The sequence below is a fragment of the Dendrobates tinctorius genome, unplaced genomic scaffold (assembly GCF_039654945.1).
Source record: "Dendrobates tinctorius isolate UK_male_01 unplaced genomic scaffold, ASM3965494v1 ptg000140l, whole genome shotgun sequence".
In the NCBI taxonomy this organism is placed as follows: Eukaryota; Metazoa; Chordata; class Amphibia; order Anura; family Dendrobatidae; genus Dendrobates; species Dendrobates tinctorius.
Window position 1 is genome coordinate 20,222,757 of NW_027361808.1, and position 27,794 is coordinate 20,250,550.

At 46.2% G+C, this 27,794-nt stretch overlaps 1 protein-coding gene across 1 annotated transcript in view; it reads right to left on the bottom strand.

Moving 5' to 3' along the window:
• MERTK (MER proto-oncogene, tyrosine kinase) overlaps window positions 1–27,794 on the bottom strand; it is a 337,008-nt gene that overhangs the window by 13,567 nt on the left and 295,647 nt on the right. Inside the window, exon 18 of the mRNA XM_073545163.1 lies at window positions 2,560–2,696. Coding sequence (XP_073401264.1) covers window positions 2,560–2,696 — 137 coding nt within the window. The remainder of the gene's footprint in view (window positions 1–2,559; window positions 2,697–27,794) is intronic.

Sequence of the window (27,794 nt, forward strand, 5' to 3'; positions counted from 1 at the left end):
AAGAAAAAAATGAAGAAAAAAATTGTATGGGCTCCCGCGTAATTTTAAAAACCAGCAGAGGGAAAGCTGATGTTAATATTCTGGAAAGGAGCCAATAGCCATAAAGGTTCCCAGGCTAATAATATCAGCTCACAGTTGTCGGACTCCAGAAAAAAATTGACTTAGGGTTCCCCTAAAAAATCTAACCAGCAAAGGTTAGGCAGACAGTTACAGGCTGATATTAATAGCCTAGGAAGGGGCCATGTATATTGGTCCCATCCCAGACTAAAAACATCAGCTCTCAGCCACCTCAGAAAAGGCACATCTATAAGATGCACCAAATCTGGTGCTTAGTCTGACTCTTCCCACTTGCCCTGTAGCAGTGGCAAGTGGGGTTCATATTTGAGAGGGGATGATGTCACCTTAATCTGTGACTGCTCTCAAAGACAGCCAGTGATGCACTGACAGGAGGTAATCACTCCCGCAGTGTATCACTGAGCTGCTGTGAGAGCTGTAAGTGCTGTAAGTGAGAGCACAGGAGCTGATCATCTGATGAACTCCGGTCAACTCTCTCATGGCAGCTCAGTGATACACTGTGGGAGCGATTACCTCCTGTCAGTGTATTGACAGCAGCTGGGTAGAGCAGTCACATCTCCCGATGTGACTGTTCTACATGTGAAATTGCCTTGGGACACTGGGGATTACGTTGAATATGGCGGACTGGTGAGTATAAGTTGGTTTATTATTTTACATTTTTTCTAGGAGACAAGGGCATCGGGGATTTGGTGTTAGGTGAGTATAATGTGTTTTCAATTTTTATTTGAATATGTATGTAATTATTTAACTTTTTTTTTTCTAACTGTGAGCACAGGCGCTGGCTGTTCAGAATATGTCTCCCATAAGTGATACCTGCTGTCACTGTTATCAGTGAAAGCTAACGTAACCCGATGGGAGCAGTAGTCTCATCAGCCCACGCCTGCTGACCTGTGGAAAGCTTTTTACCGCAGGTCATCGCTGTGGGTCAGTCACAGCTGCAGGGCCACGCTGACATCATGATCCCACAGCAATCTGACTGATGGTCTTAATGGCGATAGGTGTTATGATTGGGTGACAGAGGAGGAAAACAAGACCAAGCTAAGCTACAGAAAACCACAGAGGTTGGTAACTAAGCGGATTGCAGACCCCTGATCCTATCCACACAACTAGCAGTAGCCATGGAGCGTGCCTACGATGATTCTAGACGGCTCGCCACAGCCGGAAAACTAAATAAGCCTAAAGCAAGAAAAGGGGAAATATAAACTGCCCCAGAGCAGACCCCAAAGGAAAGACAGCCCCCAAACATATATTGTCGTTGACACAAGATGAAAACACAAACACAGGTAGGAAAATAGGCTGAGCAAACGATGGGGCCCACACTAACTAGAAAGGACAGGAAAGGAAAGACACGGTCTGCAATCACGCAAAAAACCCTGCAAAAATGTCCAACACTTCTGATAGCAAAAACTCTGAAGTCACTAGACTTCTCCCACTATATCAGCACTCTGGTATATTCTGAAAGCAGAGCAAAGAGAGGCCAATCTAATAAGGGACAAAAAACAAACTGACATAAACAGTAACATAAGGATGGAAATTCAGCACAGCCCCAGCCGGGGCTGGCTGACCACACAAACCTGAATAGACAAAACCAAATCAAATGTGAACAATAGCAAAGAACACTTAGCTTGAGCATGCAGGGACTAAACTGGAAACTAAGACCTCAGGAGGAAGGAAAAATCACCAGCAGGGATAGAGGGAGTCGGCTGTCTTAAATCCAGTCAGAGATTCCAGATGTCCAATCATCGTCCTCATTATCAGGTGGCAGGCCTCTGTCAATTTGATCAGCTCCATTACCTCCTGTAACCACCAGAGGGAGCCCGGAAAGAGAACTCGCAACTCCTCTGTCAATACAACTAGCTCCACTACCTTCACTAGCAACCAGAGGCAGGCCAGAAAGTGAATTCACAACAGATAGGGTTACCACGGGTCACAGTCACAGCTGTGGGGTCACGCTGACATCTGACAGCAGTACCGTGCAGCGGTCTGACTAATCGGTCTTACCGGCAGTAGCGTTACCACATGTCACAGTTGCGGGGTCATGCTGACATCTGACAGCGTTACCCTGCAGCACTATGACCAAAGGTCGCTGACGATAAGAACTACCGAATCGGAGTTTCCCACGCTGTCACACAGATGACAGCATGGGAAACACCACAGGAAGCAGGAAAAACCGCACGCAAAAATTTAGCAAATCCCTAAGCATTTTTATACCTGCTTTTTTGCTGCAGAAACGCAGAAAGAATTGACATGCTGCAGTAAAAAACGCACTGCAAATACTCAAAGGAAATTTACTAGTCATGTGCACAACACTTCAGGATCACCATTGAAATAGCTTGTGTAAGGATTCCATAGCATTTTTGTCCCATTTCGTTAGAAAAAAGCGCTGCCAAAACGCACCAAAAACGCACCATGTGCACATAGAAAACAAAAACAAAAACAACCTCATTTCTTCAAACAGTGATTGCTTCTGGCAGTTTTACTCACAATTCATCCAAACAGTCTGCTGGTTGTTTCAGCCTGTGTCCCTCAAGTAAATAGTCATAGATTTCATGGTTCTGGACTCCTGGATATGGCGTCATCCCTCTGGTTACGATTTCCCACATTGTGATACCAAACGCCCACTGTAGATAACAGACAGAAAGATCTGGGTGATATTTCCAGAAGAAATGAATGAAGCCTTTCAAACTGGAAGGTCAGATACCAGTATCCTACTCGTGCTGAGAGCAAAGATTATAGTTATTAGGCGCAACAAATAAGGTTTTGTAAAGAGATTATATAAGAACACAATGATGTCCACAATGGTCACAAAGTTCTGCATCCACTTATTAACATGCTATAGTCTGAGATTATTGGGGAGTACGGTAATGACATCAGTGTGAATGCACCCAGTACACAGAAGATGCTTGGCATTTATTGCAAGCTAGGGAAATGGATACAAGTAATTGGATGAAAATATTGCAGTATTATCACATAATCATACTGTACAACTTTCTGCTACTGATAGGTCATGCAAAAATAGAGAAGAATCCAGCACTCATGGATGGATAAAGAAAATGTAATGGTGTTGTCATGTATTATACAGTGTGTAATTATGTGACAAATTGGTCTAATTGACTTTCATCACAAGTATGTGACTGTACAAGATGCTGACAAGTATCCGCAAGTTACTGTGCCTGCAGGAAATTGCCAGGTGGGACTTGGGAACACCACAATTATAGCCGCAGCAACTTGCGGATATTCATGAGCAACTTACACACAATCACGCATTTGTGATGAAGGACAAATAGACCAAATTGTCACATAATTACACACTATACACATGACAACACAATTATATTGTCTAATGCTTACAAGAGTGTCGGATTGTGCTCTATTTTGAAATTCATGGGTTTGCACCCTATCTGAGCACCAAAACTCTCTATGACTACCGTATCTCCAGTACACATGTCATGCTATGCCACACATTTGCGTATATCATTCATTAATTCCCATTGTAAAAAAACTCTACTCCCATTCATATGTGTTTTTCTAGGATCCCTTAGTTTGAAAATTTCAACTGACTACGGAAAAAATGAACAGTGACACATACCTAACAAGCTACTGAGGGTTCAGTACTACGTTCTGAAGGTTTCCCTATTGTACACAGTGAAGATGTCATCAACGATGTATGTATAAATATACTGGTCATGTAAGGCAGAAAACGAACAGTTAGTTCTTGAAAACGATGGTGTTGGAAGCAGGAAAAATGGACCAGTGTACGGATCTGTCTCTCCTATAAGAGTGTACAGCAGAGGATATCTTTTTCTATTAGAGTTATAGTGACTTTTTGTCATATCTTATACTGACTTGTATCTTACAATTACATTGTATGGCTATGTCCACATGTTGAGTTTTTGCTTCATTTTTTTCCCCACAGGCAAAACCTGCTCTTTTGGCAGTAAAGAAACTGCTTACACAAAATCAGATTTTGCTGAATTTTTGCTGCATTTTTATTGCTACATTTTTGTCGTCTTTTGTGTACATTGATAAAGTTTAGTGGCCCCCCCAAAAAGCACAATTTAACTGCCTTAGGATTTTTGCACCAAAAATGTAGCAAAGACAGATACCTGTGTTTTTTGCACTACTCATTTTTTCCTATGGGTGAAAAAGTGCTGCAAATATGCAGAAAAAAACGGTGAAAGAAGACACATGCTGCAGTTCGCAGAAACGCAGTAGTTTTCAAAATCAGTCAGGAAAAAAAGCCTTGTGTGTGCATGAGATTTCTGAAATGTCATAGACTTTTCTGGTACTTTAAACACAGCTTTAAATTTGCATAAAAAAAGCATTAAAAAAAACACTGCAAAAAAGCAACATGTGAACATAACCTATGGAAGCTTTTTTCCATCCTATTCTATACTATTGTCTAGTCTGCATACAATTCCTTACATTGAGAACTATCACCACTGCGCAGTAGTGGATAATATTGTGTTCTATATACCTGATTTTAATACCTCCTTGGTCCTATTATTCCATCTGTGGTGTCTGTTTTCCTGGACCTTAGCATCCTTGAGTGTTATTAGCAGTGAATGCCTTGTACTTTCCCTTTTGCTACAGTATGTGGTGGGATGATTTTAATGTTGTCCTAATAAAAATTATATTTTTTATACATATTATGATTGCCTTTTGATCATCCTTCCTTGTGTGGTTCTACATGTCAGCTGATGAATCTTGTTCCACCCGTGGCTGTTAAGATGGCTGCACCGGAAGTATGTCACTAATCACACCTATCGGCGCCCGTGTCACAAGACCAAAAATGTTTTTAAAAATATTAAAAAATGAAGAAAATATAAAAGTTGTTATCACCCCCTTTTACCCCATTCAAAATAAAACAATAAAATAAAAAATACACATATTTGATATTGCCATGTTCAGAAATATCTGATCTATCGAATTATAAAAACAATTAATCCGATTGGTAAATGGCGTAATGAGAAAAAAGATCAACAGAATTAAGTGTTTTGGGTTGCCAAAACATTTCAATAAAATGCAATAACAGACGATCAAAACATTGTATCACCCCAAAATGGTATCAATAAAAATGTCAGCTCAGCGCGCAAAAAATAAGCCCTCAACTGGCCCCAAATCCTGAAAAATGGAGACACTATAGGTGAGTTTTAGCATTTAATGAAAATGGTTTAAAAAAAGAAACAATTGTGGAACTGCCCTTTTTTGCCATTTCACAATACTTTTAATTTTTTTTCCCATTTTCCAGTACAAGATAATGTAAAACCAATGGAGGTTTTCAAAAGTACAACTTGTCCCGCAAAAAACAAGCCCTCACATGATCATATTGACAGAAAAATAAAAAAAGTTATGGCCGTGGGTAGAAGGGGAGCAAAAAACGGAAATACAAAAATGGAAAACCCCATGTTAGTGAAAGGGTCAAATACAGTATATTTTGTATATGTTATGTGTCCTTCATTATACATATTGTCTAGCCACAATTACATGCGGTATATGTTCTATATGTGCCCTTCATTATACTACTGCCATACTACTGCATGAGGTATATTTTGTATACTGTACATCTATCTATATACTGTATGGCATTGTTAATATTTCTGTTCACCTCTGTAAGTTAGTGAAGATATCCCAGTACATCACTGTGCCCCAGACCTACATCAGAATTTAGCTAATAACATATTTGTCCAAAGAGGCCTGTCTCCCTTTTGTGTGAACATAGTGTTTGATGACATTTATTTTATTCACTTATATAGCGCCATTAATCCAACAGCTTTGCCCTATATGTATTGTATCAAATAAAATTGATATTTTTAAAGCATTGGCCTACTCTGGGGGTCTTGTTTCATGTTTTTTGTAGCAAATTATATACGGTACGGTATGTTTTGAGGTAGCTCTCAATTTGAGGAGGTTTAGTTTAGGTTGTCACGTGTTGAGATCTGAGCAACATTCACAAGGGGCAAATTGTGATGGAGATGCTCAGACAAATGAGTCTTCTAGTGTTCCTAATTTGTTGTTAGTATCTTCAAAAAATGCTCCAAGGAAGGACAGCAGGTAAACCCAAGACAGGGTCTTGAGACAATGTGGATAACTGGATTCATGTGTATCGCTTACTTCAAGAAGAGATGGCACCATGATGTTGGTATTGTCAAGTAGTTTACCTCAGGGGAGACCAAGCATCTTGGCATCTCCCCTCCTTACCCCCGCGTGACCATAAAAACCCCCATACCGGCGCTAACTAAGACACGGACACAGTATTTTATCTTTGGAATTTTTATGGCCACAGCAGCCTTTTATTTAAACCAACAAACAACAATAAACACTATATTATAAATAATATAAGTACAATGACTTGAACACTGAAGGAGGAGTCCTTGAAGCCACAAGATCTTGGTGAAGTAGCCCAAAATGCTGTGAACAAACCCCATCAATTTGCTCCCAGTCGTTACCCCACAGGCTCAGGAGAACCAGCACACCGAGAAATATTGTCCACGAACTACTTGGAGATCCGCCCACTTCTGACGGAAAACTCCCCATCCACCTTTCACCAGATCACCACCAACATACCTTTTAACAGAGACCCTACACACCGAGTCTCCAAAACCAATTTCTACCGACTTCAAGGACTCCCCCCTCCTCCAATACTGCCATGACCCAAATTAAAATAACGACCTCTGCTGTCATAAAGAAGGGAGGGAGGGTGGGACTGCTTTTGGGGTGGGAGAGCGGGAACAGAGGACAGGAACGCCCCCAACCAACTCCTATATACCCCTTAACTCCCCCCCCTTACTATCGGCTCCCCCACTAAACCTTCCAACCCCCCCGTCATGTTGGCCTCCGCCCACGCCTCTCATGGGGGGTTGGGAGGCTCACTCCGGCCATTTCTTGACATTGGTTTTGTCAAGTAGTTTACCTCAGGGGAGACCAAGCATCTTGGCATCTCCCCTCCTTACCCCCGCGTGACCATAAAAACCCCCATACTGGCGCTAACTAAGACACGGACACAGTATTTTATCTTTGGAATTTTTATGGCCCCAGCAGTCTTTTATTTAAACCAACAAACAATAAACACTATATTATAAATATCATAAGTACAATGACTTGAACACTGAAGGAGGAGTCCTTGAAGCCACAAGATCTTGGTGAAGTAGCCCAAAATGCTGTGAACAAACCCCATCAATTTGCTCCCAGTCGTTACCCCACAGGCTCAGGAGAACCAGCACACCGAGAAATATTGTCCACGAACTACTTGGAGATCCGCCCACTTCTGACGGAAAACTCCCCATCCACCTTTCACCAGATCACCACCAACATACCTTTTAACGGAGACCCTACACACCGAGTCTCCAAAACCAATTTCTACCGACTTCAAGGACTCCCCCCTCCTCCAATACTGCCATGACCCAAATTAAAATAACGACCTCTGCTGTCATAAAGAAGGGAGGGAGGGTGGGACTGCTTTTGGGGTGGGAGAGCGGGAACAGAGGACAGGAACGCCCCCAACCAACTCCTATATACCCCTTAACTCCCCCCCCTTACTATCGGCTCCCCCACTAAACCTTCCAACCCCCCCGTCATGTTGGCCTCCGCCCACGCCTCTCATGGGGGGTTGGGAGGCTCACTCCGGCCATTTCTTGACATTGGTTTTGTCAAGTAGTTTACCTCAGGGGAGACCAAGCATCTTGGCATCTCCCCTCCTTACCCCCGCGTGACCATAAAAACCCCCATACTGGCGCTAACTAAGACACGGACACAGTATTTTATCTTTGGAATTTTTATGGCCCCAGCAGTCTTTTATTTAAACCAACAAACAATAAACACTATATTATAAATATCATAAGTACAATGACTTGAACACTGAAGGAGGAGTCCTTGAAGCCACAAGATCTTGGTGAAGTAGCCCAAAATGCTGTGAACAAACCCCATCAATTTGCTCCCAGCCATTACCCCACAGGCTCAGGACACTGAGAAATATTGTCCACGAACTACTTGGAGATCCACCCACTTCTGACGGAAAACTCTTCATCCACCTTTCACCAGATCACAACCAACATACCTTTTAACGGAGACCCTACACACCGAGTCTCCAAAACCAATTTCCACCGACTTCAAGGACTCACCCCTCCTCCAAAACCGCCGCAATGAGGGGGCTTTGAACACCTCAACGACCCGAGACCCCCCCGACCCGCCATGCCACGGCCCTCTCTATGCCGTCTTGAAGGGCGAGGGCCCAAATATCAGAACCAACTGTGTTTAGATGGATACCGTCCGCCAACCAAAATTCACCCTCGCCCTTTTCCAAGTTAAAATGTTGCACGGCAACTCCCCTGTTCCTAACAATAAAAGAAGACACCACCCTGTTGACTTTTATCCTGGCCCTATTGACTTTTGCCAAGGATCTCATAGACCGCCATCACCTGCGTAGAACAATCTCAGACCACACGATAGTGACCCCCCCCCCCGGTACAGCAACCACAACCTCAAGCAATCCTGCTTAATATCCTTAACCAATTCCCGAAAAGGCCAAACCGCCAGATCGTTGCCCCCAGCATGAATAACGAGGATATCCGGTGCAAGGTCCGAACGGGTGCACTCGTGTATCTCCAGCAACACCCTTCGCCACACCAGGCCCCTGAAACAAAGCCACCACACCACCGCCACTGTCCTGGGGATTCCCAGCTGTCTGCCTTCGTTCCTGACATTGGCTCGCAATGCTCGCCAATATATGAAGGAGTGACCAAAAATCCAGACCAGCAGCGGCTCACCACCTGAAACAAAAGTGCAATACTAACATCAAAATATACTTGCAGCATAAATGTAACAGCAACCCACACTGACTCGTACTCGACCCATGAACAAGTTCAACCATACCCCCCCGCCCTTTCCAAACCTAAGGCCAAATATAACTGCGGTACCGATTGGACTTCCACCCACCAATGCGCTGTATTGAAGAGGGACCCAGACCACCCGCTGCCGCTTCGGTCGCCGCTCCAATCCTAAAGGAATGAGAGGCAAATCGGGAATCATCTATCCCCAAACACTGAATGGATTTTTTAAAAACCGCGACAAACTGGTACCGAGACAAACTGCCCCCATTGGCGTGACACAACAAGGAACCGCCCAAGCTGGGACAAAGTTCCCAAAAACTCTGCAAACAGTGAACAGGGCACATCGAGTAACCAGGCACGCCACCCAGCATCACTCGGCGGCCTGTCTCGGACTGGTCCATTTTGGACCTTCGCAGTCAGACCCCTTGAGGTCAATACAACATCCTTGGCCAGTAGGCCACCTATCGACTCCTTATTAGGAGAAACAAGCTCCCCACCCACAAGGCCCCAAAAAATGCAAACGAGAAAGTCAGGTGAAACAACAAAACCTCATAGCGCGACGAACAAACCGACTCCAGAATACGTCCTAATTGCTCTAATAAATTGAAAGATACTGGCCGTCTTAAATCGCCCCCGCCTCTGAAACGGCGGAAACCCTTCGCCGCCTGTTTGACCAAAAATGTTTTCGTCAAATCCCTGCTCCCGCGCGAACGAAAACCAAAAGACAAACCAGCCAATAAGCACATAACTTTTGCACAGGACCAGCCCTCAGTAGCACCCCGCCCCAAACAGGACAACAACATTCTCTCCTGATCCACCCCAGACTCACTGGCCTGGTCAACCGTAAGGACCTCCTCCCACATCTGCCACGCTGCCCGGTAAGCCTCCCATGTTTTTGGGGCCAAAGAAGATTCAATCAGCGACTCTGCGGCCAGTAAGCCACCTTCCACAGCTCTTCCGGACAGGCTAGACCCTCGATCTCTGCTTCCGGAGCCAAAGAACGAAAACGATCCCACTGCGAACGAGAGAGAGAATCAGCTATCTCGTTCCTGACCCCAGGAACGTGCGTCGCAGTCACATGGGCATTCAAAGACAAACATAATAGCACTGTCATGATCCCAGTGCAGGTTTTTGAGCTGCACGTCAGGGGTTAATGTCTGGAGCTCAGTGCAGGTTTTGACCTGCACACCTTGGGTTAATGATTGTGGCCTCTTTTTGGTTCTGGGAGAGCTTCTTAAACCCCTGGGAAGCTCCAATCCCTGTCAGTTATACTTTTGCCTTTGGCCGAGTGTGGTGACCTCCGTGTGACTGTGCCTGTTCGTTGTTATAGCTTGTTTATATGGTTCTGTTCCCCGTTGTGAGTTTGCCTGTTGATTCTGTACCGCGCTACCCTCTCTGTGTATGACTCATTGCCTGTTATCTGACTACTCTCTGCTCGCCCCTATTGTGCCTTGCAGTTATCTCTTTGTATGACTCATTGGCTACGTCCTGGCTAACCTCCCTATCTATGCCCCTTGGTAACTTTGTCTCGCAGTTACCCTGCTAGGAGTTCTCTTGCAGCTCCTAGCTCTCTGGAGTTTAGGCCATGCCCCCAGCAGTCATGTGCTTCAGGTCCTGCTGTTCTGAAGTACACACCTATTCGGCTGCTGCCCACTCCACAGGTATCTTTGAACACAGTTCGCTTTACTCAGGACACGCGCACTGGCTCAGTGAGCAAGCTCAGTGCGGTGTTCCTGACAAGCACCAATTGTTGTAAAATTCGAACGACTGGAGGGGACGATGCGGTAAGGCCATTAATCGCGCTCACGACGCCCATGTTGTTGCAATTGAAGCGCACACGCCGGTTTCTGAAATCCCGCCCCCGTAAATGTACCGCCACTAGAATCGGAAAAATCTCCAACAACATGATGTTGCGCACCAGACCAGCCGAAATCCACGTGTCAGGCCATTGCTCCAAACACCATTGCCCTCTGAAATAGGTACCAAAACCAATCCCGCCAGCCGCATCCGTAAACAACTCCAGTGCATCGTTACCTAGCACCTCAGCCATTACCAAAGAGCGACCGTTGTACTCCTCCAAAAAGGACTCCCAAACTGCCAAATCGTCCCTGAGCTCCGACGACAACCTAACGAAATGATGGGGAGCCCGAATCTCCGCAGTAGCGCTAGCCAGCCTACGTGAAAAAAACTCGCCCCATCGGCATAACACGACAAGCAAAATTAAGCTTCCCTAACAGCGACTGAAGATCACGCAATGATATTTTTCTCAAACGGCGCGCTCGGACCACTTCAGTCCACAAATCCGCTAGCTTGTCCTCAGGCAACCTGAACTCCCACTCCACTATATCGATGACGATCCCCAAAAAACACAAACACGTGCAAGGGCCCTCCGTCTTCCCGTGCACCAAAGGGACACGATCGGCCACCCACTCAATGGCTCTCAAAATCCTGGAACAACGCGATGAATCCGCCGGACCAACACACAAAAAGTCGTCCAAGTAATGAATAACCGAGTCGAAACCAGAAACGTCACACACGACCCACTCGAGAAAGGAACTGAAGGCCTCAAAATATGCACAGGACAGCGAACATCCCATAGGTAAACACCTGTCCACAAAAAACATGCCTTCCAAAAACAGCCCAGCAGCTTCACGCTATCAGGGTGAACCAGTAACAGACGAAAAGCGGATTCAACGTCAGTTTTTGCCATCAGGGCACCACAACCACATTTGGCACCCACCGAGCCACCTCGTCAAACGAAGAGTATACCACCGAACAGATCTCCGGATCAATACCATCATTAACTGACCCCCCCTCGTGAGTAGGACAAATGCTGAATAAGCCGAAACTTATTCGGCTCCTTCTTCGGAACGACTCCCAAAGGGGAAACCACCAAGTCTGGAAAGGGAGGGGAAGCGAAAGGGCCCACCATGCGGTCCAACGAAACTTCTTTTATGAGTTTCTCGGAAACAACTGCGGCATGCTCCAGAGCTGAGCGCAAATTCTTTTAATACTAGCAGAATATAGAACGGGGGACCAGGTATACGAAAACCATCCTTAAAACCTGCGTACAGCAACCCCGCTTTATCCCTATCCGGGTACCTATTTAGAAAGTGAACCATCCTTTCCAGACTCACAGGAGTCTCCCCCTTGCGAATTTCCACCCCCGGTTCTGGGCTTTCCTTTTTTAAAACACTTTGACGCTCCATGTGAGGCGCCGTTACAACTGGAGCAGAGGTGTTTGAATTTACAATTCGCTCCAAACTTACACTGGCCGTCATTAAATTGCCAGCACACCCCTGCCTTGTGCGTTCCTGTCTGCCCTTGCCCGCCTCCACTTGCCGCGCTGGAGTTGCCGCTACTCTGGCTGGTGCTTCCAGCCCCCCCATGAAAGGAGCTCCCGAACTTGTTTTGGGCTATCACACGCATCCACAATCCAATATCCTTTTGGTCCCAGCGACTAGCTGGATGTATGGCCTTCCTCTGCCGAAATTACTCGTCATACCTCAGCCACGCCTGACCCCCATATACTCTGTAAGCCTCCCCTATGGCATCTAGGTAACAAAACAGCGCGGAGCAATTGTCCGGGGCTTTTCCCCCACAAATGTCTGAGGAATCAGACGCCACCTGCGCTTTTCCTCATCTTCCTTCTTGCTACCCTCTTTTTGCTCTTATCTAGATTAAATTTATCAAGAGGCAGCAAAGAAAATATTTCAACGTACTCATCCTTCCAAATACTCTCTTTCATCTCTTTTTTTAAATGAGCCCCCAACGAGCCTTCGAAGCATACATACACCTCACCATGCGCCCGGTCGTCCAAATGCACCCGACACTCCTTTTCCTTTTCGGTTTGCACTGACATCGACACTGGCTCGCCGGAGCGGGCACCCGGCTCTAGACCGCTCTGACCCGACGACTCCCCGGCCAGTGACCCAACCCAAGCTGCTACCGGCGACGGCCGACAAAGCCCCGCTCCAAGCGTGACAGCAAACTACGCACATCCGAGATCATATCGAAGACACCACAGGGGAATAGTGCGTTGAGGTAACGTTTCGACCCTATGTCGGGTCTTTTTCAAAACTCACTTAAAGCACAAGAGAAAAAGAAGCAATCACGGCAGTATTCCCCTGTGGTGTCTTCAATGAAAAAAATTTTTTGCATTGAAAATCAAAATTTCCCAGAGTGCAGCTGTTTTCTCTTCACTGGAAGCCTGGGAAGGGAGGCAGGCCGCGCGGCATGCCCGTCACCGCCACGGCCCCCTGAAGTAGCCGGGAGATTGTGACGCCCGACGCGTGCTGGCTCCGCCCCCATCCGGGACCGAGGTGGAGGCCTAGTCACCGCCGCGGGGCCTCGCCGGACCTGAGGATTCCTCCCAGGTCGGGACGTGCTGGAGGGGGGATTGCGCGTCACCTGACCTGGAGGGTCCCGGGAGGGGCTCCTGCGGCAACGCGAGGCCTGGGGAGCAGTATCGAGTGAGAGCCGCTCCGGCGGCCTCACCCGCCTAGATCGACGCTCCCTCACCTCCGCCTGCCCGGAGGTACCCGGCAACAGTCCAGCCACCTGCGCTTCGAGCCATCCTGGTGGCTGCATCAGAGCTGCAGCCCGCAACCGCTCCAGAGCCTGCTCCATGCCTGACATGCCAGGTAAGCGCGACTGCTTCTGGGGTGGGAGAGTTGGAACAGAGGACGGGAACGCCCCCAACCAACTCCTATATACCCCTTAACTCCCCCCCCTCCTTACTATCGGCTCCCCCCACTAAACTTTCCAACCCGTCATGTTGGCCTCCGCCCACGCCTCTCATGGGGGCTGGGAGGCTCGCTCTGGCCATTTCTTGATGTTCTAAGAAGCAGGAAACCTGGAGGAAGTAGTGTGAAGTAGTGTGGAAACCTTGGATTCTGGTATTCATATGGATGCTAACTTCCCAGTATCAGTGAACCCCAGGTACGGACTGGGGATGAAATTCAGCCCTGGCATTTGAAATCACACAGGCCCATGTTGTCCCCGTCCAAGAACCAGATGGGATATATTACTAATATTACCCTGGATTAGAGGAAATCAAGATTTACAGCAAGACGAATTTTTCTAATAATACCGGTAGCCTGCTGGGGTAAGTGATGGAGTCAGAGACTTTGTGCTCCATCACAACTTTTAACAGTATGGGTGTCTTAAAAACACAGATTCTGTTAAAAATGTAGCAGACAGGGCAGCCCACAACCAGACAGGCCCTTCTGGCATTTGCCAAAATTGCCAGATGGCCAGTCTGGCCCTGGTGAACTCCATTACATCTTTTACAAATCTTATGGAATATAGGCCTTGATGGATTAAAGCTGTTTTTGTAACACAATTAGTAGCTACACAATGTTTAACAAATGGTTTTATTGTTTTGGCTGATCAGTGGCTATGTACAGAGTATGTAGTCAACCAGATTGACAAACATCATATAAAGTAAACTGGAAAGTTAATAGGTAGGTTTGTATTTATGTAAATTCTTATGACAATTGTGCATCAAATGAGTAAGAGCACATTACTCATAATTATTATAGTGCTGATTGAAGACTCTCCAGGACACGACCCTTCTGTGTTATGCTAGAATACCCCATAAGGAAACAGTGTAGAAAATGATCTCAGATATAAAACACAATGTCCCTTTTATATCTTTCTGGAACAAGCAGTAGTTTACATTTAGAACAAATGCCAGAGAACTTTTGCATCCGGGAACCCAGAGTCTATTTACTCTACTTGCCAACAAACTATTGACATAGTTAGAAATTTGTCATTTTAACCATGAATTCTATGAAAGACGTCTAAAGCTTTATAAATATGTTACCTTAATTGTACATGATACAGCCTGGTCTAGAGCTGCATTTGCAATTCTACTTTTAGGTTTTGAAATTAGCTAACAAACTTCTGAAAATACATGCAAGTTCCAATACAATAGGAGGCTAATTTTAATGTGCAGTGCGTACTGCAGGATTATATTGATCTAACATGGGTTTATGGTATATTTGAACTCTGAAGTCTGCAATTGTGAACACATCTTTGGCTATTTTATCAGCTGTAATTAATGATTGGTTTAAAAGGGGTTGCCCAGGACTTATAAATTATCTATTCTTAACCATCAATACAGTGCCTTGAAAAAGTATTCAAACCATGTGGAAAAGTTCATGGGGTATGAATACTTTTTTCAAGGCACTGTATATATCATCTGTTTTCAACTCCCTCTGAGGCTGTATGTACAAAATATAAAGAGCCGGAATAGTACAACAACATTTATTATGTTGTGGCCATTCTTGGATACTGTATCTGTGCCATCATTCACTTAGGCGTTGAGCTGCAGTTCTTGAGAATGGCAACTACACAATGTAGTGTGTCACACCAGTAATTCAGCGCCGTTCTACTCACTCCTCGTGTCAGCCCGTCTCACTGAGTTGCCTCTTACAGCACTCTCAGCACTGCTGCATCTTCCTGCTGTTTCAAACAGGTTATAGGGAGGAGCGGTCAGAATCTGAATGTATTTAACCCTGCTGTGTCCTGCAGAGTTCTGTTTCCCTAAAAGATTGTTGATGTATTCCTATACTTAAGGTGGATTTGTTGATGTACTGTTGGTGGTTCTTGTAATGTATTCTGAATGTTGGTGGGTCTGGTGAGGCATTGATGCACTGACAGTGGTTCTGGTGACATATTCCTGTACTCATGGTGGTTCTGGTGATGTGTCCCTGTTCTGATGATGGTTCTGGTGTTTTATTCCAGTACAGATAATGTTTATGTTGATGAATTCCTGTACTGCTGGTGATTATGGTGCTGCATTAATGTACTGATGATGGGCTCTAATGTATTCATGTACTGATGATGGTTCTAGTCAGGGCCAGTGTCACCACCCGATGCACCCAGTCAAGTACCGGGGCCCTGATCAAATGGGGAGCCGGAAGCATATTTAGCTGAAGTGTATTGCAGAGCACAGACCCATCTGGTCCATGAGCAGCATTATACACTGCTGGTCAATCAGAGGTCAGCATCTGACGTTTGCGTGCATGTGACGTTCATGGCAGAATGCGACGTACCAACAGACAACCCTGGCACAATAACACCACTAAAAAGCTCCGGCAAGTGTCCAGGGCTGCAGAGCGGCGTTGGAAGAAAACAAATTCGCAAGACGACTTCACTGCATTCAAACGGGCAACCCTCACTTTCAAATCTGCCCTCACCTCTGCTAAACAGGCCTACTTCACAACCCTTCACAACAACAGTTATTCAAAACTTTCAACTCCCTCCTCCGCCCACCACTGCCCCCTCCAACCTCCCTCATCTCTGCTGAGGACTTAGCCACACACTTCAAAAATAAGATCGACCAAAAAAGGCAAGTCTTCATTGTTCAACCACCACAACCCCTTTGTATACCAGACCAATGCCCAAACCCCATAACCTCCCTCTCCAACATCACTGAAGGGGAGCTTAATCGCCTCTTCTCCAAATCGCACCTCACAACCTGTGCACTTGACCCCATCCCATTCCACCTCCTCCCCAACCTCACCACCACACTTATCCCATCCCTAACCCACCTCTTCAACCTATCGCTATCATCCGCTACCTTCCCTTCTGCTTTTAAACATGCCACAATCACGCCTATCCTTAAAAAGCCATCCCTCGACCCAACCGCTATGTCCAGCTATCACCCAATATCACTGCTCCCATTCGCTTCCAAACTCCTGGAGCTGCACATCCACGCTGAACTTCCTTTCCACCTCTCATCTAACTTGCTCTTTGACAATCTACAATCTGGTTTCCGCCCCCATCACTCCACTGAGGCACCCCTGACCAAAATTACTAACGACCTACTTACAGCCAAAGCAAGCGGACAATACTCTATACTCCTGCTTCTAGACCTGTCCTCTGCATTCAACACAGTTGATCACTGCCTTCTACTACAGATCCTCTCCTCCTTTGGCATCAAAGACCTCACCCTATCCTGGATCTCCTCATATCTCTCAAACCGCACATTCAGCGTCTCCCACTCCCACACTACCTCCTCGTCCCACCCTCTCTCTGTTGGAGTCCCCCAAGGCTCTGTTCTAGGACCCCTACTCTTCTCAATTTATACCCTTGGCCTGGGTCAACTCATAACGTCCCATGGATTCCAGTACCATCTTTATGCTGACGACACTCAGATCTACCTCTCTGGCCCAGACGTCACCTCTCTGCTGTCCAGAATCCCAGAGTATCTATCAGCCATATCCTCCTTCTTCTCTTCTCGCTTCCTCAAGCTCAATGTGTTTAACACAGATAAGTGTAAGGTTATGCACATAGGAAGGAGAAACAGATGCTACAATTACTTACTAAATGGGAAACTGCTGGGGAAATCAGACATGGAAAAAGACTTAGGCAGCTTAGTCAATAAGAAGCTAAATTGGAGTGCCCAGTGTCAGGCAGCTGCAACCAAAGCAAATAGGGTCATGGGATGCATTAGAAGAGGTCTGGGGACACGAGATGAAAACATAATTCTCCCCCTGTACAAATCACTCGTCAGACCACACTTGGAGTATTGTCTGCAATTTTGGACGCCGATGCTCAAGAAAGACATTACTGAACTTGAAAGGGTTCAAAGGCGGGCTACTAAAATGATAAATGGAGTTGGTTCACTACAATACCCAGAAAGGTTATCAAAATTAGGTCTATTTACTCTAGAAAAGAGAAGACTTAGAGGAGACCTAATATACAGTATATGTACAAGTATATCAGAGGGCAATACAGAGATCTCTCCAATGAACTGTTTGTACCAAGGACTGTGACAAGAACAAGCGGGCATTCTCTTCGTTTGGAGGAAAGACAATTTCTGCACCAGCATAGAAGAGGGTTTGTTGTGAGTTCATTTTCCCCTTCGTCACTGAGGTCTGGTGAACTCCCTATTCTGGATAAGGAAGGTAATGAGCCTGATTATCAGGCACCTGAGTCTAATGAGGATGACTGGCTGAGTGGAGTCACTGACTGGATATAAGGCTGCCGACGCCCTTCTGCCCTGCGGGTGATTTCTCTGTGGACTTCTAGGACTCCAGTCTGATTCCTGCTTCCCTAAAGCTAAGTTTTCTGCTTTGCCTGTTTGCATTTATGTTTTGTTTTTGTTTTTCTTGCTTTTCTGGATTCTGCCATTCCCTGCTGGGATGAGCTGAATCTCCTTTTGCCGGTTGCTCTGTCTTCAGAATATTCCTGAGTACTGACATAGCTTTTTTTGAAGCCTAGAGTCTTCAGGGCCTTTTTCACTGTCAGTCGGTTGGCTCTTATTTTCATAGGGTTTTTCACAGATTGCAGACAGCAGCCTTCCTGTCCTTTCCTATCTAGGTAGTTTTGGGCCCCGTCTTTGCTCAGTCTATCTTTCTGTCTGTGTTAGTGTTTTCATCTTGCTTCACCGTCATTATATGTTGGGGGCTGCCTATTGCTTTGGGGTCTGCTCTGGGGCAGTTTAGTTTCCCCTTTCTTTCTTTAGGCCTATTTAATTCTCCGGCTGTGATCGAGGGGTCTGGGGCATCGTAGGAACCCCCCACGGCTACTGTTAGTTGTTGTGATAGGATCAGAGGTCTGCAATCTGATAGCTGAAAACCTCTCTGGTTTTCTGGACTTAGGTAGCATTTCTGTTTTTGCCTCCTATGGTGACTCAATCATAACAGAATCACCCGCCATACCGCAGATCCTAGGGTACTCAATAGCAGGAAAGAATTGTGTTTAAAAAATAAAAAAAAAGTGTGTGTATATTCTTTCCTCTATATCTCTGAGGCCGTAGGGGGAATTTTTTTTTTTTCTCTCAATGGAGATAAAGCAATTGTCTGATCGTGTGGAGCAGCTCGCTGCGGAAGTGCTAGGAATTTCCGCCTACCTTGCTCGTTCGCATGCTGTTGAACCAAAGATCCCTACACCTGATGTATTTTTTTGGGATCGATCTAAATTTTTGAGTTTCAAGAATAATTGTAAATTGTTTTTTGCCTTGAAGCCTAACTCGTCGGGGAGCTCCGCGCAGCAGGTTAGAATTGTCATCTCTTTGCTGCATGACGATCCCCAGGATTGGGCGTTTTCTTTGAAACCAGATGATCCTATTCTGACTAATGTGAACGCATTCTTTCAAGCTTTGGGGTTGTTGTATGACGAACTTAATGCTATTGATCGGGCTGGGGAGACCCTGTTGGCATTAAACCGGGGTCGAGATTCTGCAGAGTTGTACTGTCAAAGGTTCCGAAAGTGGGCGGTCCTTACTACCTGGAATGATAATGCCTTGGCTGCTCTCTTTCGCAAGGGTTTGTCAGAAGCCGTAAAAGATACTATGGTGGGATTTCCTGTTCCCTCTGGTCTGGACGATTCTATGTCATTAGCCATTCAGGTTGATCGGCGTTTACGTGAACGCAGGATTGCACGAGAGGTGTTGCCACCGGTTAAACAGACGTCTGAACCTATGCAATGTGATAGAGTTTTGTCTAAGGCGCAACGTCAGGAGTTCAGAAGGCGTAATAAGCTGTGTTTCTTCTGTGGAGATGCCTCGCATATTATTTCTGTTTGTCCTAAACGAGAGAAACGCTTTGCACACACGTTTTCTGTTGGTGGTGTTCAACCTAAGTTTCTTCTGGCAATTACTCTGATCTGCTCCCTGTCCACATTTTCCGCCAAGGCTTTTGTGGATTCCGGAGCAGCGCTAAACCAAATGGACTTGGATTTTGCTAAACGTTGTGGATTTCCGATGACACCTCTGCAGACGCCTATCCCTTTGAGGGGGATTGATGCTACTCCTTTGGCTAAAAATAAACCTCAGTTTTGGACCCAGGTGGTCATGCGGGTCGCCCCAGACCATCAAGAAAATTGCAGATTTTTGGTGTTGCATGGTCTGCATGATGCCGTTGTTCTGGGGTTTCCCTGGTTGCAAATTCATAATCCAGTTTTGGATTGGAAGTCTGTGTCTGTGGTGAGTTGGGGTTGTCATTGTGCCTTTAGTGAGGCTCCGGTTTTTTCCACCTCTCCTCAGTCGCATGATGTTCCTGACTATTTGGCGGACTTTTATGATGTATTTAGTGAGAATGAGTCTGCGTCCTTGCCTCCTCATAGGAGTTATGACTGTGCTATTGAACTAAGCCCTGGGTGTAAATTTCCTAAGGGTCGGCTCTTCAATTTATCTGTACCCGAGCACGAGGCTATGCGGTCCTATATTAAGGAGGCGTTGGAGAAGGGTCAAATTAGACCATCCTCTTCACCCTTAGGTGCCGGGTTTTTTTTTGTGGCCAAAAAGGATGGTTCTTTAAGGCCTTGTATTGATTATCGTGCCCTCAATAAAATTACTACTAAATATCAGTATCCGTTACCCCTGATTTCGGATCTATTCTCTAGAGTTAGAGGTGCTTGCTGGTTTACCAAGCTTGACCTCAGGGGGGCTTATAATCTTATCCGCATTAAGCAGGGGGATGAATGGAAGACGGCGTTTAATACTCCGGAGGGACATTTTGAGTACCTGGTGATGCCTTTTGGGCTCACTAATGCCCCTTCTGTCTTCCAGTGTTTCATGAATGATATTTTCTGAGACTTTGTCGATAAATTTTTGATTATCTATCTGGATGATATTTTGATCTTCTCCAAGGATTGGGATTCTCATGTGGAACATATTCGGACTGTGTTCCGGATCTTGAGGGAGAATTCCCTGTATGTTAAAGGATCGAAATGCCTTTTTGGAGTACAGAGGATTTCATTTTTGGGATTTATTTTGTCTCCGTCAACTATTGAAATGGACCCGGCCAAGGTACAGGCCATTTATGATTGGGTTCAGCCCACTTCTTTGAAGGCCCTCCAGAAGTTTTTGGGTTTTGCTAATTTTTATCGGAAATTTATAGCGAAATTTTCTAGTATTGCCAAGCCATTGACTGATCTGACTAAGAAGGGTGCTGATGTGTTGAATTGGTCTCCGGAGGCTGTTGCTTCCTTTCAGGAGCTGAAGCGAAGATTTACCTCCGCCCCGGTTTTGCGGCAACCTGATGTCTCACTCCCGTTCCAGGTAGAGGTGGATGCTTCTGAGATTGGTGCAGGAGCTGTTTTGTCCCAAAGGGATCCTGTAACATCTAAAATGAATCCCTGTGCTTTCTTTTCCCGAAAGTTCTCTCCATCTGAACGTAACTATGATGTGGGGAATCGGGAACTGTTGGCCATGAAATGGGCATTTGAGGAGTGGAGACATTGGTTGGAGGGAGCTAAACATCAAGTTGTGGTCCTCACTGACCACAAGAATTTGATTTACCTAGAGTCGGCTAAACGCTTGAACCCTAGACAGGCTAGGTGGGCCTTGTTTTTTACACGTTTTGATTTTGTGGTCTCTTCTCTTCCTGGAACTAAGAATGTCAAGGCAGACGCCCTCTCTAGGAGTTTCTTTGCTGATTCTCCTGTGGTGACCAAGCCTGCTACCATCTTAGGCGAAGGGGTAGTTCTTTCTGCCATCTCGCCCGATTTGAGACTTGCTCTGCAAGAGTTCCAGGAGGACAAACCTGAGCGTTGTCCCAGTGGAAAGTTGTATGTTCCTGACCAGTGGAAGAAGAGAGTGATGTCTGAAGTTCATTGCTCTGCATTGGCTGGTCATCCAGGTATTTTTGGCACTAGAGATCTGGTGAGTCGCTCTTTTTGGTGGCCCACCTTGTCTCATGATATCAGGAATTTTGTGCAGTCCTGTGGGACTTGCTCCCGGTCTAAATCTTGTTCTCGCTCTAGTGGGTTGTTGATGCCTTTGACGGTCCCCAGGAGGCCATGGACCCATATTTCAATGGATTTCATCTCTGATATGCCGGTCTCTCAAAGAATGACTGTTATTTGGGTGATTTGTGATAGGTTCTCTAAGATGGTTCATCTTGTACCACTCCCTAAGTTGCCATCTTCCTCTGAGTTGGTGCCCCTGTTTTTGCAACAGGTGGTTCACTTGCCCGGGATTCCTGAGAACATTGTATCTGACAGAGGAGTTCAGTTTGTGTCTAGATTTTGGAGGACTTTCTGTTCCAAGCTGGGAATTCAGTTGTCCTTCTCCTCTGCTTTTCACCCTCAGACCAATGGGCAGACAGAGAGAACAAACCAGACCTTGGAGTCGTATTTGAGATGTTTTATTTCCGCTGATCAGGATGATTGGGTTTCATTTTTGCCCTTGGCCGAATTTGCTTTAAATAATAGAGCTAGTTCTGCCACTTTGATGTCACCTTTTTTTTGTAATTTTGGGTTTCATCCTCGATTTTCTTCAGGGCAGGTGGAGCCTTCTGCCTGCCCAGGTGTTGACACTGTGGTGGAGAGAATGCACCAGATCTGGGACCAAGTGGTGGATAAGTTATCTCTCTCCCAGGAAAAGGCCCAGCGGTTTTCCAATCGACATAGGACCATTGGTCCCCAGTTTAAGATTGGTGATATGGTGTGGTTATAATCAAAAAATATTGCTATGAAGGTGGCTTCTCCTAAGTTTAAGCCTAGATTTATTGGACCTTACAAGATTTTGGAGATTATTAATCCTGTCTCTTTTCGTTTGGCTCTTCCTGTCACATTTAAAATCCATAATGTGTTCCATAAGTCCTTGTTGAAGAGGTTTGTTGAACCAGTTGTTCCTGGGGTGGCACCTCCAGACCCTGTATTGGTTGAAGGTAACATGGAATATGAGGTAGAGAAAATACTGGATTCCCGTCTGGCTAGACGGAGACTCCAGTATTTGGTTAAGTGGAAGGGTTATGGTCAGGAGGATAATTCATGCCAAAAGATTGGTGCGTGCCTTTCATCGGGCTCACCCTGATCGCCCTGGTGGCGTGGTTGAGGGTTCGGTGACCCCTCCTCAAGGGGGAGGTACTGTTGTGAGTTCATTTTCCCCTTCGTCACTGAGGTCTGGTGAACTCCCTATTCTGGTTAAGGAAGGTAATGAGCCTGATTATCAGGCACCTGAGTCTAATGAGGATGACTGGCTGAGTGGAGTCACTGACTGGATATAAGGCTGCCGACGCCCTTCTGCCCTGCGGGTGATTTCTCTGTGGACTTCTAGGACTCCAGTCTGATTCCTGCTTCCCTAAAGCTAAGTTTTCTGCTTTGCCTGTTTGCATTTATGTTTTGTTTTTGTTTTTCTTGCTTTTCTGGATTCTGCCATTCCCTGCTGGGATGAGCTGAATCTCCTTTTGCCGGTTGCTCTGTCTTCAGAATATTCCTGAGTACTGACATAGCTTTTTTTGAAGCCTAGAGTCTTCAGGGCCTTTTTCACTGTCAGTCGGTTGGCTCTTATTTTCATAGGGTTTTTCACGGATTGCAGACAGCAGCCTTCCTGTCCTTTCCTATCTAGGTAGTTTTGGGCCCCGTCTTTGCTCAGTCTATCTTTCTGTCTGTGTTAGTGTTTTCATCTTGCTTCACCGTCATTATATGTTGGGGGCTGCCTATTGCTTTGGGGTCTGCTCTGGGGCAGTTTAGTTTCCCCTTTCTTTCTTTAGGCCTATTTAATTCTCCGGCTGTGATCGAGGGGTCTGGGGCATCGTAGGAACCCCCCACGGCTACTGTTAGTTGTTGTGATAGGATCAGGGGTCTGCAATCCGATAGCTGCCAACCTCTCTGGTTTTCCGGACTTAGCTAGCATTTCTGTTTTTGCCTCCTACGGTGACTCAATCATAACAAGGGTTATTCACGGTAAGAGCAGTGAGACTCTGGAATTCTCTTCCTGAGGAAGTGGTGATGGCCAACTCACTGAATGAATTTAAGAAAGGAATGGGTGCTTTTCTTGTGAGTAACAGTATAGAAGGTTACGAATAACATAATATTATAGGTAGATGGTTGACCCAGCTTTGGGGAAGGAACTTTTTTCACTATGGAGAAAATTGGCTGCTACTCTGTGGGTTTTTTGCCTTCCCCAGGATCAACAATGCAGAACAGCTGCACTAAAAATAGGCTGAACTAAATGGACATAAGGTCTTCCTTCAGCCTTCAAACCTATGTAACTATGTAAATCCGAACTCATCATCTTTCCTCCATCTCACAGAACATCCTTACCTATCTATCACAATTAATGACATCACGCTTTCCCCAGTACCTGAAGGGCGCTGCCTCGGAGTAACCCTGGACTCTGCCCTGTCCTTCAAACCACACATCCAAAGCTATTTCTACCTCCTGTTGCATCCAGCTCAAAAATATTTCCAGAATCCGTCCTTTCCTCAACCCTCAATCTACTAAAATGCTTGTGCACACCCTTATCATCTCCCACCTCGACTACTGCAACATCCTTTTCTGTGGTCTCCCTGCTAACACCCTTGCAACTCTCCAGTCCATCCTTAACTCTGCTGCCTGACTAATTCATCTCTCTCCTCGCTACTCCTCTGCTTCTCCCCTCTGCAAATCTCTTCACCGGCTTCCATTCCCTCAGCGTATCCAGTTCAAATTACTAATACTGACCTACAAGGCCATCTATATCCTGTCTCCCCTATATGTCTCTGAACTAATCTCCTGATACCTTCCCTCACGTAATCTCCGATCGTCCCAAGACCTCTTTCTCTCCTCCACACTTATTCGCTCCTCACCCAACCGCCTCCAAGACTTCTCCCGAATAGCACCCATCCTCTGGAATTCTTTGCCCCAACATGTCCGACTATCAGCCACATTCGGATCTTTCAGACGGAACCTGAAAACCCACCTCTTCAAGAAAGCCTACAGCCTGCAAAGACCCCACTACCTCCTCACCACTACTGGAGATATCACCTCAACCAACACCGGAACTGCTGCAACCCCCCAACTTACTGTCTCCTTTCCCACCATCCTGTAGCATGTAAGCCCGAAAGGGCAGGGTCCTCTCTAATTTGTATGTAACCCATTCTTATGTACAGCACCATGGAATCAATGGTGCTATATAAATAAATAAATAATAATAATGTGACCGGGGCGCATGGCAGTGACGCGATGGGAGATGAGCATTTATTTATTTTTTTATATCAGTGTGTATACGGTGGCCATACTTCTACATGGATGACTATGAGCTGTGCATTATACTACAAGGATGACTATAGGCTATGCATTATGCTGTATGGATGACTATGGGCTGTGCATTATGATATAATAATATTATTTTTTATTTATATAGCGCCAACATATTCCGCAGCACTTTAGAATTAAGCGGGACATGTAGAGACAATGTAAACAAGATAATGTAACACATTTCAACAGTTACAGAAGAAGTGAGAGCCCTGCTCGCAAACTTACAATCTATAAGGAAATCTATTATACTACATGGATGACAATGGGCTGTGCATATAGATATAGTCTATATAGATGTCTACGGGTTGTGCATTATACTACGTGGATGTGACGTCCGTCTGCGAGTCTGGGCTGCAGTAAGACAGCACCCTGAGCAACCCCGATACCCTTTACCCCTATACAGGGATCTGGATTTACAGCAGAGTCCAGGAGGTAGCTGTCTGAATAAGAGCAGCGGACAACAGCAGGACGGTCGCCAGAAAGGGGTTAAATAACGGGACCAAAAGCGTAGTCAGGAATCCAAGTCTAAACCAGGCGGGCAGCAGAGGTACAAAAACGGCAGACAGAGTCAAATCCAGGCCAAGGTCAGAGTCATAAACCGGGAGGGAGGCAGAGGTACAAAATCATTAGGCAGTCGCAGCGTCAAAAACCAGGCCAAGGTCAGAGTCGTAAACCAGGAGGGCGGCAGAGGTACAAAATCGTCAGGCAGGAGCAGAGTCAGAAATCCAGGCAAAGGTCAGAATCAAAGATAGCAAATAAACTAGCACACTGGGGAAACCAAGACTATATCTGGTGGCCTGCAAGACAGGCCCCAAGGTATTTGAAGGATCAGGCTATCCCTCACAGGTTCACAGTCTGATGATGTCATTTGGACTGCCCCCAGGACCAGGCCAGATGGTGATGCACTATCCCTTTCATGACTGACAAGAGGAGCGGAGCCTGCGCCCACCAGTTGCCTGCGCAGGAGCCCATTCTCTGTCACCACCACCCACGGGGAAACCACAGCGCCTCCTAATGGCCGAGGCAGGAACAGCCGTCCCCGAGTCTGACGGTGACGTGACCGCCCGGCGCCTCCCAGTGGTTGAGACCAGAACAGCAGTCCCTGTATCTGACGGCGACGTGACAGTCTGGCGCCTCCCAGTGGCTGAGGCAGGAACAGCAGTCCCTGTATCTGACGGCGACGTGACAGTACCCCCACCCTAAGAGGGGCCTCCGGACCCTCAAAACCTGGTTTGTTAGGGTGAAGGAGGTGAAATTTGCTGATCAACCCCTTGGCATGAATGTCACCAGCAGGGACCCAGGACCTCTCCTCCAGACCGTAGCCCTTCTAGTGCACCAGATACTGCACGGACCCTCTCACTAAACGAGAGTCAAGGATACCCTGGACTTCGTATTCCAAGGCACCCCCGACCAAAACTGGAGGAGGGGACCGGACAGGACGAATTGGGGAGCGGTACAATTTGAGGAGAGACTTGTGGAAAACATTTGGCAGTTTGAATGACTGAGGGAGTTTTAGATGAAAAGCTACTTGGTTAATCACCTCAATAATTTCGTACGGACCAATGAACCTGGGACCCAGTTTGGCAGATGGCACCTGAAGCCTAATATTCCTGGTAGAAAGCCAGACTTTGTCTCCAACTCCCAGGTGCGGCCCTTTGGATCGCCGTCTGTTAGCAGCCGAAGCTTGTCTAACCTGAGCCCCCTTCAAGTTTGTGTTCACTTCTGCCCAAATGGTCTTTAACTGATGATTTGATCTTTCTACCCCAGGGATCTCTGACATCTTAGCAGAGAATGAGCCAAAGCGTGGGTGCAGCCCAAGATTGCAGAAGAAAGGGGTAGTCTTGATGGACTCCTGGTACTGATTATTCAGGGCGAACTCTGCTAACGGCAGATGTTCCACCCAATTGGACTGATGCTCAGACACATAACAATGGAGATATTGTTCCAGAGCTTGGTTGGCACGCTCGGGTTGACCATTGGTTTCAGGGAGGTAGGCAGAGGAGAAGGACAATTCAATGCCAATGCGTTTGCAGAACGCCCTCCAAAATTTCGAAACGAACTGGGTACCCCTGTTGGACACAATATTCATAGGAGCGCCATGCAGTCGTACAACATGAATAATGAACAGTTCACTTAGGGTTTTGGAATTAGGTAGTCCAGACAGAGGAGTGAAATGACACTGCTTACTGAAGCTATCCACCACCACCCAGATACACGTCTTCCCTTCTGAGGGCGGGAGGTCAGTAATAAAGTCCATGGAGATGTGGGTCCATGGACCCTCAGGGGTAGGCAAGGACTGGAGCCAGCCGGCAGGGCGATTATGGGGAAACTTAGCGCCAGCACAGATTTCACAAGTCAGTACATAGTCCTTACAATCCTTTATTACAGTTGGCCACCAAAAATTCCTTGTCACCAGTCTGATGGTATTATTTATACCTGGATGCCCTGCAAGGACAGAATCATGCGATTCCTTCAGAACTTGCTGGCGGAATGTGGCAGGAACAAACAATTTTTGGGGAGGCGTAGTGTCAGGGGCTTGTTCTGGGGATCTACGGATCTCCTCCAGAAGATCCAAGGACACAGCCGAAACAACAATCCCGTTGGCCAATAATGGAGCTGGTTCAGAGTCCTCGGCCTGTGAGGGGCAAAAACTTCGAGAGAGGGCATCAGCCCTTACATTTTTAGTACCTGGTTGAAAAGTGATCACAAAATCAAATCTCGAGAAGAACAGGGCCCACCTTGCCTGTCTAGGATTCAGTCTTTTTGCTGATTCCAAGTAGATCAGGTTCTTGTGATCCTTGATCACGGTGATCTTATGTTTCGCACCTTCGAGGAAGTGGCGCCATTCCTCGAAGGCCCATTTTATTGCCAACAGTTCCCGATTCCCTATATCATAATTCCTCTCAGTGG